Source organism: Cydia pomonella, chromosome 22, assembly GCF_033807575.1.
Source record: "Cydia pomonella isolate Wapato2018A chromosome 22, ilCydPomo1, whole genome shotgun sequence".
In the NCBI taxonomy this organism is placed as follows: Eukaryota; Metazoa; Arthropoda; class Insecta; order Lepidoptera; family Tortricidae; genus Cydia; species Cydia pomonella.
In genome coordinates, this window is record NC_084724.1 from 10,913,590 (window position 1) to 10,928,388 (window position 14,799).

The window sequence follows — 14,799 nt, forward strand, 5'->3', positions numbered from 1 at the left end:
TTTTTAAACGCGTCACCGAGAGTTGCCTGTGAGATGCCTAAAGTAGAGCAAAAGAATTTCTGGCAAACTTGTCGCTCTTCTGCGCCTAAATAAAAAAAAAAACACTTTGTAGTGTAAGGTCTAGCTGGACGTTTTCTCTCTACTAGGACTTTCTTTAGTGGCTGGACTGTAACACGAGACAGTATAAAGTTTTTTTTGTTTACAAAGTCCAAATGCCAGTAGATTCTACATATTTTCGCTCGATTTTGTTCGGTAAATGTATCTGTACATTTGAATAAGCATTTTGTACATTAAACTGTCTAAGGGACTTTTGGGGCTCTTATGTGGTTATTAGTTGTATACGACAACCCTTCCGCACGTCTTTTTTTTGCGACATTTTTTTTCCAATTGCTCGGATCAGCAGCTCGCCAACGGCTTAATGTTTTCACTTCAGCCCAAACCAACTCTAACACATTTGATAATATTAGAGTAGCAATCTCAGAGGCTGTGTCGTTATTTATGTCTTCATATTGGTGACAGATGCCAGGCTGTGGTGATATAGTAAAAGAATAAATGCTATCATTAGCAGTGGCGCCTAATAAGTCCTGCAATGTAATTAAATCACCATCATCATCGCCGTGGTTGCCAGGAGCCCGCTGCTGGTCCTCGTCGTCTGGATAGTAGGTAGGATCATTATCAGAAAAGTCGCTGCCGAATAACAACGACTCTGACTCTGATGTAGTTTCCGAGATTCGCCTTGCAGGCAATGTTATCTTAGTCCGTGGAAGCTCTTGCTCCGACTCTGACGTGCGATCATCAAGAAAAATATTATCATTAAATCTGCTGCTCTGATCATCGATATGTTCTTGTGACTCGCCGAGATCTGAAGCCTGGCGTTGTTCATACTCCTGCTCGTGTTCATCTGCAAAAAAATACCCTGACAATTTATTATTATAAATGTACTAGTGGCTCTGTGCGCTGTAGACTTCGCGTTAAGCTTAGAAAATATAAAATTATCACAGTGAACTCACAATAGTCATAAGGGTCATACACGTTATTGGCGCTCAAGTCCTTTATGCCAAATTCCGCATTTAGAAAAATTTCCAGAAACTGGATCGACCAAAAATTCTATTGAATCATAAAATCTGGCCACTAAATTTTACGAGAATCGGTTAAGAATTGCGACCTATAGAGGAGAACGTATGTTCAGCATACGCAGCAAGCAAAAATGCCCGAGTCAAAACGGAGATACGCTAACGCTACTGTCAATAAAACTATTTATTTTGAATGTTGTCGTAGAAGATACGAAGTTTCTTTCAACACATAAGTTCTGAGAAACTGATAAGTGAGAGACAGAATTTATATTCATAAATATGTACGGCTTGCCCAAATACTCAAGAAATACCGTAAATTAAACTAGTCAGATACGGCCAATTAAATAAATAAATGAGTATATAAATATTAGGTAAAGACACTCGGGCTTTGCAGATAAACACAGAAGTAAGCACCTACCTACTTACATTGTCAACCGGTCGGCACGGCACGCAGCGGGCGCCTTGGATATTTTTTTCTGCCTACATCCGAGGTATATCCTCTTTGCAGAAATATCCAAGTCTATTCTTTATTAAAATCTATAGTATATATATAAAAGAGTTAAAATAGTCATTCACAAACCATAAATAAAATACAATACAATCATACGAACCTCAAATTTAAATTTGGGCCAAAGAATATTACTTATGGTTTGCATCCTTGTCTTCCGTGACCATTCTAACGAGTCTTCTACTCCTGGCACTCAATTTTATCACACAGTGTCATTAACTTAGAGTTCTAAACAAATTATTTTATTTATTATAAGAGCATCAAACGTTACATCGGCGCGTGAGTCGCAACTGAGTGAAGTTAGCTACGGTGCGAAGCTAGTAAGCGCACTTAGTTGGCTCTGCCTGTACAACTACATGTTAACATTGGAATAAAGTTACATGCAAAACCTACTAAGTCACTGTACAGTTTTTTAGCAGAAAGATATTGCAGTTTGATAAATACGTAGATCTTCAGACAAAAACATACAAAGATGTTTAGTATATTTAGCTTGGCATAAAATAAATAATTTGCTGAATAATCATTTACGCAAATACCAAATATGTGTACATAGAAGCTACTGTTAGAATATACAACGGTTATAATTTCATAAAATGAGTATGCAAAAACACGGTAAAACATGGTAACAGTTTTTACTTGGAGGTGAACACATGAATCATTGTGTTATTATACACATTTCAATTTCTTCCAGTACATAATGCTACCAAATCATCAATATGTTGCCTTACGCGGTGAGTTACTTTTGGAACGAAGGGTCGTATCAAACAATGGGTTTTACCAGATTGTAAAGCTTGAAAAGTTAATTCTAAAGGTCTAAAAAAACCACTTTCGTCATAAAGTCACTTAATAGGTATTTGCAGTAATAGGACGACATTTAAGTTGTATGTTATATAGTGGATAGTTCTTAATTGGACTACTATCTGGTCGGGCTTAATGTGGACCCGAATTATTATAATACAGTTTTTAAGTCGTGTTTTTTTATTTTATTATATGCTTGATTTTCATAATGATGTGCACATACATGTTTGAATAAATGTAACTTTTCTATGGGAAGATGTATCAGGTCTTTGTTCCCAACAAATTTGGCCCACTGCCTGCATCTGAAAACATACAGCCTTGGAAAAACATGACTTTATCTACAGTTTATATTCCATGTGTTTGCTAATGAGATGATTAACTGATTATTTCGCGCTAATATGCATCTATAAATCATGTTTTTCGGCATCCAGTTATCAACAACCCTTTATCAATGCTTTAACTTTTTATGTATTTATGTCTGTTAATCATGAGAACGGGTCTGGCGTTGTTGGCAGCGACCCTGCCTATGAAGCCGATGGTCCCAGGTTCAAATCCTGGAACGGGCATTTATTAGTGTGATGAGCATGAATATTTGTTCCTGATACATGGGTATTTCCTATGTATTTATAAATACTTATAAATTAGGACTATGTACATAATATATATATATTCATTATTACACAAACTGACTTAGTACTAAAGTATGAATGGCATGTGTTGTGGGTATATATATATATTGTTGTCTAAGTACCCACAACACATGCCAGTCATACTTTAGTACTAAGTCAGTTTGTGTAATAATGTCCTATAATATTTCTTTATTTATCATAAAAACAGAGATTAATTTTCTTACATTTTAGGTTAATATATTAAATAATCACTAGATAAAAAAAAATATGTTAACTAATGACCATTAATGCATAAGTAATAGATAATTTATGCAGTATTAATCTTCGACGAATTAATTATGGTCATATTGCATGAATTCTAGTTCTAAGGAAATTTCACATATTTAATTTAATTATTTACACTGATATACAAATAAAACTACAGTTATCGATAGTTATAGTACATCCCTAGTTCACAACGAAAAATAATGTAAAATATCTAATTTTCGATGTGTTTATAGCCTGCTGACCCAAAATAAGGTCAAAAGTATCTAAAGCAATACTTACCAGTCTTCATCCAAGGGAAATTTCGCCATAAAATCCCTTTTTTCGTGATTTTCTCGAGTGGCTCGCTTGCCACATATTTCACACTTAGTAAACCGTTTTCTCGCTGGCATTGTAACAAACTCGCTCTTTACTCTGATCACGGTTGACTATTTTCGATTTTTTCACTAAATAATAAAGAAATTACACGAAATACCCGAACAAAACATTGAAGCCTTCAAAACAAACAAAGCAATTAGGCTGACAGTAGACTTGATGTAAACTTGACAGAATAAATAGCACTGACGTTTTCTTTTTCTTCGTTGGCAATGATTTGCGAAACAAATTCCATACAAAACTTTTGTCTTCCTAGTTGCGTCAGCCTGATCGGAATTTGGCAGCTAACTCCATCTTGCGTCCAGTAGAAGAATCAAAATCGTACAGAAAAAACTACTCTCTGCCTTAGGATCCCCTTTTAAATGTCATAAATCCAAACATGGCAGCCATACCCATCGACAAAAAAGTCTACCGTTGATCTAATTTCATTTGACAGTTAACTAATACGTATTCGACACGCTTATATTTGACAACTAGAATCCTGACTAGAGCTGGGACTGCGTACCAAAAGTACGTCTCTGTTACTCGTACCAAAAGTACGTCTAAAATACCAGTTTTACGAGTATGACCCCCAATAGGCAGTTTACGTATTTGCCATGCTTAGGCGTCTTACAAATAAGGATTATTTATACAAATATCGACTTATTATTTCGGTAAGGGTCGGAAATATGGTGACGTTTTGAGTGAAGGCTATGAATCTATTGTCATATTTTTGTTATATATTATTACATTATTTTTAGATACAACAGACACCCAGACGACCATCTGTTAACATAATTTTATTTTACCTAAAGTAACGGTAAGAATGGAGGTACGAGGTGATAAAAGTTTCATATTTGTTTTATTTCAGAAATCAAAGTCCGTACTTTTAAATACTCGACAAGCTAAAAGTAGTCTATTACAAATAACCTGTTCCAAAAACTATTCCGGTACAACGCCCCGCCTCTAGTGTGGATATTGTTCACTGACAGGTGGTGATAATAGCAATTCGACAAGTCACAATATTTCTCACATCAAATGGAAATCAACACGAAACGTCACTTTTAGCATGTCGAATAAGGGCCCAGATGTATTCATATTGGATCGTTATACGATCGCAAAACGCACTGTGAGTCGCGATATAATAACGCGATAAAATAAGGTCGTATAATAACAATATCATAGTGAAATTTTAATTAAAATATTCAAGTGGGCCGCAGCAAAATTCAATTTGATGGTTCCTCAAAATGTTACCCAAATTTTGTTATTATAAATCCTACCATGAGCTGACTACTTAAACCACCAGCTTCAACTTAAAGTCACGTGCCTATATTTACGTGCTGTGACGCCGATCTAAACAATTTGCGACTAAATTTAACAAACGCCCCGGGATTTGCTAAAATCAGCCTCATGGCCATAATAAGAACTAGGCAAATGTACAAACTGCATTAAAGCTGAATTGTTCTGATAATTGTTATTTGTTGTTATATTAGGGGGCAAAGTTGTTGTTTAACCGCTCGTGCTAATATTGATACCCGAGCAAGCGAAAGATTCCAAAATTGAACCACGAGCGTAGCGGTTTCAATGCACGAGGGTTAAACAAACTTTGCCTCCTAGTGAAATACAAAAAATTTCACCACACCAACATGAGGAAACTACTAACTATAAAAATACCAAAAAATTTAAATGAAATCAAATCCAAATGAACGAAATAAAAAAATAATCATTCAAAATCATCATTTAAAAGTGAATTCTTCTAGCTAACATAAGGAAAAAACTCAAAATTTGCATCTGATTACTTTGCCCCACATGTGGATAAAATGCAACTTTCTCATTCGTTTTTGAACAATCAAGAGCCTCAGCAAGCTTCGTTGCCTAAACACGGTACTCGACTGAAAAGCTCTCTATTATATGACGATTGTATAAAATACAACTAGTTTCCGAGTGAATTTATGGCATTTGTCATTGTTAATACGATATCCCACGCAATGTGCATCATTTTAAACTGGTCCCTGTTACCGACTTTAACCATTTTTTCACGGTTAATTCACTTTTAGGATTTCTTCACCGTGTTTTGCTGTAGCTCGGAACAATAGGTTTAAGCCGTTTTTGGGCTAGTTACGACTGTCGTGAGAGGCGATATGGTCATAAATCCAAAGTATTACATGAAATAGTTTATAACTTATATTGACGAATTCCAATACAAAGGTGTAAGGCGATCCCGTAAGGCGTTTTCACAAATGTATCCATTTTCCCGCGTTATTTGCGCTATAAATCCAGATACGTTTGTTGGTGTTAGGAAAACGATCCAAAGCCGACCATCACACCGTTTAGTAATTAAATTAAGAAGTGGATGTACCTGAATAATTATATTATTAGAGCCAATTTTATTCCATAAGTTTAGTATTGCAGCATTTGTCAATTTGTCATTTAAATAGTAACCCCGAACGTAATATTATCTTTTTCAAAATTGCGCTTCCTCCATGTCACTAGGATTATGGAAAAATGTAAACAAATAACCATGTGTATCGGTAATTCGATCGATGAGAAGCAAAAATTACCTTTGAAATTATATCATTGGTCGAACGAATAGAAGTCGGGTTCCGTTTTTACACATTCAGTAATGTGCGAAAAGTTTTCGTGTCTCATTCAATTTAATACATCTTTAGAATGTAATTGAATAGAAATATTTTTATTCGTAAGCACAAACGAGAGAACTAGCGTAAAAGAAAGAATAAAATGCCACGAAATTTAAGAATACAAGATTTTGAATCCCAACTAAACTGTGGAATGAACTGTCGCCTGCGGTATTTCCGAACCGATACGACCTTCAAACCTTCAAGAAAAGAGCGTACTCCCATCTTAAAGGCCGGCAACGCACTTACAACCCCTCTGGTGTTGCAGGTGTCCATGGGCGGCGGTAATCGCTTACCATCAGGTGATCCGTCTGCTCGTTTGCCTCCTCTACCATAAAAAAAAAATTGAGATTTCATGCGTCTCCGGTGTGAATGTCAGCCTTCGCATTATTCGTAAGATAAAAGTTCCGTTCAATGCTAAGCCGATACCATTCGTTCAGGAATGATCTTATTGGATGTTTACTACCGATCGAATGGGTTCTCAGCGGCCCACGTGAATATCAATAAGGTCTAGACGATTATATTCTGTAAGGTCTTTAAAGGTGTGTGTGGTTAGTATTGGAGGTTGTATATGTGTATGCTGGCACAATAGTAAACTTATTACGACACATATATGACACCCGTTTGAATTTGTTATGTTTTTGTACAGCTGTCTGATATCAATCACTTGCAATATAATATTCACCACGAGAACTAGTGTTTTAACTATCAGCTCCACAATTCTGCTAAGAGCCTAAACTTGGGTTCTCTCAATAGGTCATGTGCCTCACACACTGATAGTGCTAGTTTAGTAAAAGTGTGGTAGAAATATTCGAGTAGTTGTGAAACTTGCGTAAATTATGTCTGAAGAGAACGGCATAAGTGGTATCAAAAAGCTGAAGGGATACAGCTGTCTGATATCAATCACTTGCAATATAATATTCACCACGAGAACTAGTGTTTTAACTATCAGCTCCGGAATTCTGCTAAGAGCCTAAACTTGGGTTCTCTCAATAGTTAGTATATCTTAAAACATTTCTACTTCGTTTTGGTATTAGTTAGAAAAAGTTTAATATTTGTAGGCAAAAATGGTATTTACATTTAAAAAAACGCTTTTAAGGTGCGTATCTGGGTATCGACCTCCAATTTTATTTTAGGGTTCCATTGTTAACTAGGAACCCTTATAGTTTCGCCACTGTCTGTTTGTCTGTCTGTCTTTCTGTCCGTCCGCGGCTTATTTCACTGACTCTTAATGTTCGAAAGCTGCAATTTGGCATGAGTGTAAATTAACCACGCCGATAAAGTGATAAAAATAAAATCTAAAAAAAGTACCTAAAGTAAAGTGGGGATTTTTTTTAACCGTATGCTGTGGGTAGTCGTTGTATATTTGGGTCTTTTAAAACAAACAGGGACTATATGACCCTTTCTTTGATAAAGTGGATATGATGTAGAAAAAATAAATCATGGAGTCAAACCAAGATAACTTGGCAGCAATTTTGATAGCCCAGACGGTGCACGGGTTATTTTAAACGTCAAACTTCTATGAAATTATAACGTTTACTTAACACTTGCACCGTCTGGCCTATCAAAATCGCTTCCAACCTATCTTGGTCCAACTCTAACTAATTATTCACCTGGGATCCCATAATTGGGTACTTGACACATGTTGAATATTATAACAAAATTTAGTTAAATGGATAGAAAATGAGCCATCCATTATAAAAAAGTGGAATTAAAAAAATTATATTGAGATTATAAAAAAAATCAAGGCTCCGAAATCACAAAAAAAAAAAAAATTGTCTTTCAAAAATAGAAAAGAAAATGGTACCATGCAATTCCTTACATTTTATTAAAAAATAAATTTATGACAACTATACACATAAACGCAATATTTCAGGGTCAAAATGGCAATTTCCTTGATCTTCCATACATTTAGGACAGACTTACATGATGTGACGTCACATTACCTTAAAATTTTGTTAGAGGCGTTTCAATCGTCGAGTGCGAGCGTCAGACTTTAACTCTCATTTCTGATCTTTGTGTTGCTTAAATGCCACGAGTCCTATATAGACATTTGATCCTCAGGAAAATCAAGATCATTTGACATTATTTACAAAAAACAGTCAAGTAGCCAATTAATCAAACCAAATAAATTAATACAGGCAAAAGACTTGTCGTAAGATTATAAGTTGTTGTTGTTCCAATCTCTTTATACAATACAGACATCATAAAACATTCTAATAACATTAGTAAACTCTTTATTCTACAAAAAAAATAAACTAACTTATCTATTAAATAAAACTAAATTAAAACTAATACTAAATAAAATTAAAATATGTCTAAAAAATTTGGCCCCTTTGGCATGGTGCCGAGGATGCTGGCAGCATTTCCCCGCTGTATAGCGATGCTAATACGTTGTGCGAGAAAGCTGCCAGCTCTTCGGTCACCTGTGAAGTCGACCAGCCTTTTAGATAGTTCTTTAAAAAGTTGTAGAGCATTCTAATAATACCGCTTCAACATTTTAAATATCCCTCTGAAATGTTCTGCTCTTACAAGTATTGTTGTTATGTATTTTCGGCCCTCGATCCTTTTATTTTTCTTCTTCACCGGCCCCAAAAATGGACAAGGCTTTTTAATTTCGCTCCAACAATTTACCGATGTCTAGCGTTTGTATGAGGGCTCTATTATTAAATCACTCTTTTACAGTTCGTATATGTTAACGGCACCAAACATGGGACAAATAAGAGAAAATTTGGTGTATTTATGATATTTCACCGACATCTGTAAAATTTCTAACGCTTTATGCTTTACAAGTTGAATGTCCAATTCGTCTTTTGTTTTCTATGTATTTAATGAAAGCTACTGCAATTGGTTTCAATATTATTAACCAATTAAAACGATGGTTTTTTGCACCAGTTATGGAATGTACGGCGCCATTAATTTTCAAATAAACAAATATTAAAGAAAAATTGAACTTAAGCAGCTCTTTGGCTCTTGTTTATGGTAAAATGTTGCCAGCGATTAAAAACTGATGGTAAATAGATTTACAGGATTTGTCTATACTATCCCATTACTGGTGCCTGTTCCATTATAGGGTTGTTAATATATCTACGCAAAATTACTTGACTTGGATGGGTGATTAGAAAAAAAACTTAAAAATAGCGATTCTAAGGACTTGTATCACAATATCCAAGTAAAGTCCTGAATAAGCTATTTGCCACCTATCTGACGAATAAGGTTATCGTTGACGTTTCACAATCTTCAAATAAGCTTAACTGGTAGATAAATACCTTTAAAACTTAGTAGATAAAGGTAGTTTTATCTGGCAGTTAATTTATTGTTAATTAACTATCCAGTACTTTACTTGGGCACCGTGGAACAGGCCCTAAGTATACAAGTGTGCATACAATGTCTGGTGATGGACATATTTCTCACTATTTTCTAGTAGTAAAATATCTTAATAAGCATTAAAAGATGAATTCTACAAAAATAATAAAATTGCAACTCAAACATTTTAACAATTCGCATAAAAAGTTCTGTTTTACACAAAGGGTATCTGATTAGGCGACATCTTTTACTGTATTACAAGAGAAATTAAGGCTGATTATGCAAACATCGAGCAATCCCTCGGTACCGAAATGGACCACCATTATACTCTAATTTCCTCCTGATGGATCGTGCTGGCAAACTTTCTAATTCCCCCGCTTTCGACGTGATTTTCAAGGTTTTTGGGAACAAATCAGATAAGTTTTATTCAATTGAATAAAAACGCGTAATATTTTTGTACCGGAATAACTATTTTTCTTTCAGAGTGATTATTTCCGAAAATATTATATTTAAGTATTAAAAAATGGTTGTTGAAGACCCCTATTCATTTTAAAAGACCTACCCAACGACATCCCACACCATAGGGTTGGAGCGAAAAAAAAATACCAATTTAATTGTCGGGGAGGTACCTTAAAAAATAATTTGTTTGGTTTTTATTTAACCACTTTATCGTAGTTATTGATTTTTATATCAAATTGCAACGTTCTAGACGAACTAATGACCACGGAGCAAAGCCTCGGACAGGTAGACTGACAGACGGACATGGCGAATCTATAAGGGTTCCTAGTTGACTTCCCCATCCCCTTTAATGGAAACTTTGAGAAATGAAAAAATCCAAGTCCACAGAATGCGTTTAGACCAAATCCTTACTAATATCATCTTCCCTACTTAATATTATAAATACAAAAGTAACTTTGCTTGTATTTCTGTTGCCTTTTAAAATCGCAAGTTGGTTTAAATAAAATTTGGTACAGGTATAGATAGTTTGAGTCCTTGATAAGATAGTTAGACGGGAATAAATCCTACTCAAAGAAGGTAAAAAGGAAGGTGACGATTACTATGGATGTAAGATAAGGAAGTATTAATTGTAAGCAGCAAATATCGCAGGCAGAAACCAGTTGACTATTAAGTAAATATCATTTCGCTTGGTCAATGACGATTACTTACAAAAGTGGAGTTGTTCATAAGCAGCCTCGTGGTGAAGTTGCGTACGTTGAACAGCGTGAGTCCGCCCCAGCGGTCGCGGAACACCAGCTCCTCATCTGGAACAAACAAACATAGACCTTATGGTGTAAATGAATAAAGGTGCCGGTCAAAGCAATATCAGCTGGTCAGGACGCGTGGCCACGGTGAAAATAGCTCCTTATATAGAGGGAAGGACTTTATATATTACATTACATACAGTCCTAACGTTAAAATGAATCGAAATTAGATGACGTCACCGGGACTCAGGATGTGAAATATATTGTAACGAAAAATGTAATAATAGTATTTTTGAGTAGCGTTGATGATGAACTATTGCTACCTTGGTTAAGCTAATTGGTCAGCCATTTCCAAATATGTAGACTTTAACTACCATGCGGCTTTGTTTACGTAAGTATCCTGAAAATCCCGTAACTCTCAAGTATTAGGTACGTTGCGTGTAAAATTATACAGAACCTTTATTCCAGGAAAATCTGCAAAATGATGGAGTGACCCTCGTAATACTTTGGGAGAGAGCGTGATGGATCGCTCACGGTTAATAATGCCCAACTTCCCATAGGCAACACCAAATAACACTTGCAAAATAATTATGGCAGATGCCCAAGTTAGTGTAAGTTTTAGAACAGCTACCCCAATATTCGTAATTAGATTCACAAAAGTTTTAATGTGTGGAAACTGTAGAAAATGGTATATAAGGCAGCAGCTGCGTAATGTCAGATGAGGTCGATTCTAATTTGATAATTTGTAGTGCTCTAGAACTGGTTTTGACACGACTTATTTATTATTATTAGAGTTTGTGGGCCGGGTGCCACGTCGACCAGGCAGTGATCCATTGTGACAGCCCTTTAAAGTTCATACTAATGCCCGTTAAATCCAAGAAATTCTAGATTCTTTGGGCCGTAATGTTCTGTACCTCATAGGGTTGCAATACGTGCCGTATGTGCATTGCAATTTCTCTTTTCTCTCTCTGACTTCTGGCAGAACCTGCATGTCGGATCTTGTTTTCAAATTTAAAACATGTGTTTGTTCAACTTACAGTGTCCAGTCAATATTCTGGTCACCGCGCAGGTTTTGTGTCTTTTGAGCCCTAAATGCTCCTTAGCAGTTTTGCGTTGAACCCTTTGATTAGAGCTTTCGAGTGTTCTTGTTCTTTGACGAACTTCCACGGTTTTGACGATCGTCTTGCAGGCCAATTCGAACGTACACTGACATCAGAATGATATTTGAATCATCCTACTTAGTTTTATTGGCGCATCTCGCACGCGCCAATAGGTACATTTACGGACAAGTATGAGCGAAATACACGATAACTGAATGACATTAGTTAGATGTCATTCTGATATCAGTTTTTGTTCGAATTGGCCTGTTGGTTCAGCGTTAGGGATCTTTAAGATAAAAATTGTAACAAGATCACAAAAACTATTAAATTGGAATCGGGCTCCAGATCTGTGCAAACATCTTGGACATGTTTCAGTTTAATCAGGATATTATACCACACACAGGCCAATCCCAATAATATAATGTGATAGTGATCTAACATGGATCTGACATCATTTCAATATGAGATGGGTCTAATCTCCTTTAGAGGACCTGCTGAATTGCGCATTATGTCAACCTTCAGCCGAAAACGTCACTTTAGACACTGACGGATCATCGAAATTAAACTTTCGTGAGACATATTCTAAAATATTTAGATACCACGGTTATACTCACTAGAATTATAGTCGCTATTGGTGACATGCTGAGAGGGCAACCGTCGAGAGCACTCAAGCTTGGAGAAGGACCCCTGATGGGTTCGAAATATGTCGCTATTGGCAACATAATTGAATAATCCAAGTGAGTGTAACCGTGGTATCTAAATATTTTACTGACAGATCAGTATCAGATCAGTATCATATTGGGATGAGATCTAATAACTAACCCCCTTATTCATAAACGTCTACTAAAGTTAACAAGCCGCTAATAATCGTTTGACCCTTTCCGACGTATGGGTATGATGGAAAGGGACAAACGATTATTAGCGGCTTGTCAACTTTAGTAGACGTTTATGAATAAGGGGGTAAAACTTGAATGCAAAAATGTTTTGTTTTCACACTGACAGATAAATAAATAATAAATAAATATTATAGGACATTATTGAAAAAACTAATATAATACGCTTCTGCTTGCGAGGTAAAAGAGTGCACGATTTACATATAAGTTGCAATGGCCAGCGTGTCCCTCAGGTGGATCAAGTGAAATACCTAGGTCTGATAATTGACTCTGGGCTTACGTGGAGTCCGCATATTGATCAGCTATGTGACCGCCTGTCATCCGCTTGCTTCGCCCTGGGCAGACTTCGCCCCAGTCTAAATATAAAAAATGTTAAGAAAGCTTATTACGGCTACTTTCATTCAATACTAACATACGGTATTGACCTATGGGGCGACGCTGCGGACCGACTGAGGCCATTCAAACTCCAAAAACGAGCGATTCGGTGCATATCTGGGGTCCCATGGGACCATCCAGCACAGGAACTATTTAAACAAACAGGAATTCTCACCCTACCGTGTTTATATATCTTCGAAGTGGCAAAATACGTAAGACGTAACCTAACGCAATTTCCGACTCGCGGCAACGCACGCGGTGCGAGTTCCAGAAGGCAAAATGAACTTTATCCCCCTAAAACGCGACTTGCCAAGTCTAGAAAGTGTATGCACACGGTAGGGCCTAAAGTATATAATAAAATACTACTCGAGTTAAAACAAACTGCGAGCGACGAAAATTTCAATAAAAAACTTAAATCTAAACTGGTGTCTGATGCATACTATTCTGTCGATGCCTTTTTCGAGCCCTAGCACTGTATCTAGTGAGTAAAACTATGTACATATGTGTATATATATATACATACAAAACAACTGGTTCGTTAACTCAGCCTTGCCTCTCAACTATGAGAAATATTAAATAATAAGACTTAGCTATAAGCACAATGGTACCTGACATGTAAAATTTTATTTTATCAATAAAGTATTGAATTGAATTGAATTGAATTACACAAATTGACTAAGTCCCACAGTAAGCTCAATAAGGCTTGTGTTGTAGGTACAGACAACGATATATATAATATATAATTATAAATACTTAAATACATAGAAAACACCCATGACTCAGAAACAAATATCCGTGTTCATCACACAAATATATGCTCTTACCAGGATTTGAACCCGGGATCATCAGCTTCATAGGCAGGGTCACTACCCACTAGGCCAGACCGGTCGTCAAATCAGTAAATAATCAGTTAATGAGTATCAGATCAGTATCATAGTATTACATTGGAATGATATTTAATAACTTCTTCGCTAGAGATTCGATTAAACTGTTAAATCGTAAACATCACAACTCATTTCGTAGTTTCAAGACAAGTTTAATAATATATGATAAAATCTCAACTCTTGCGTAAGGTTGAGGGCTTTAGACGATTCACTAACTGTCATTCGGCGTTCCACACACAGCGAAATAAGTAAGCATCAGAAGTGCTCACTCCATACATCAGTTTTCTTACTAAAACGCGTATTATTTTCGTAGTCGACATCTAGCGTTAAGTAGCGGCTTTATTATACTTGACAATTATTTACAACTGATAATACAAGCAGAAGGAGTTTAAAATAGAGTTCCGGTTAATCCGGTTATAATATTAGCTGAAAATTGTTGAGCATTTGACTTTTTGTTTATTGCGACATCTATTGTCAAGTAGCAGTACTGATAAATCCGCTACTTGACGCTAGATGTCAACTACGAAAATAATAAGTGTTTTCGTAAAAAAACTGATGTATAGAGTGAGCATTCTATGGTTACTTATTTCTCTATGACAACACCCACCGACGATTCAAAAGTTACAAGGTATTATTCATATTCAGCAACAAATAAATAACCTAAAGGTTATTTTAACTATATGCATTTCGAACGTCTAATTATTAAATCAGTTAAAATTACTTCAACAATATTTCCCAGTATCTTCTGAAGCAAAAACTTTTCCTATTCAGTTACCG

At 35.9% G+C, this 14,799-nt stretch overlaps 1 protein-coding gene across 4 annotated transcripts in view; it reads right to left on the reverse strand.

Moving 5' to 3' along the window:
• LOC133530279 (inactive dipeptidyl peptidase 10-like) overlaps positions 1–14,799 on the reverse strand; it is a 539,190-nt gene that overhangs the window by 30,931 nt on the left and 493,460 nt on the right. For all 4 annotated transcript variants that reach the window (XM_061868160.1, XM_061868161.1, XM_061868159.1 and 1 more), the window contains one exon: positions 10,736–10,830. In XM_061868160.1, the coding sequence (XP_061724144.1) occupies positions 10,736–10,830 (95 nt within the window). The remainder of the gene's footprint in view (positions 1–10,735; positions 10,831–14,799) is intronic.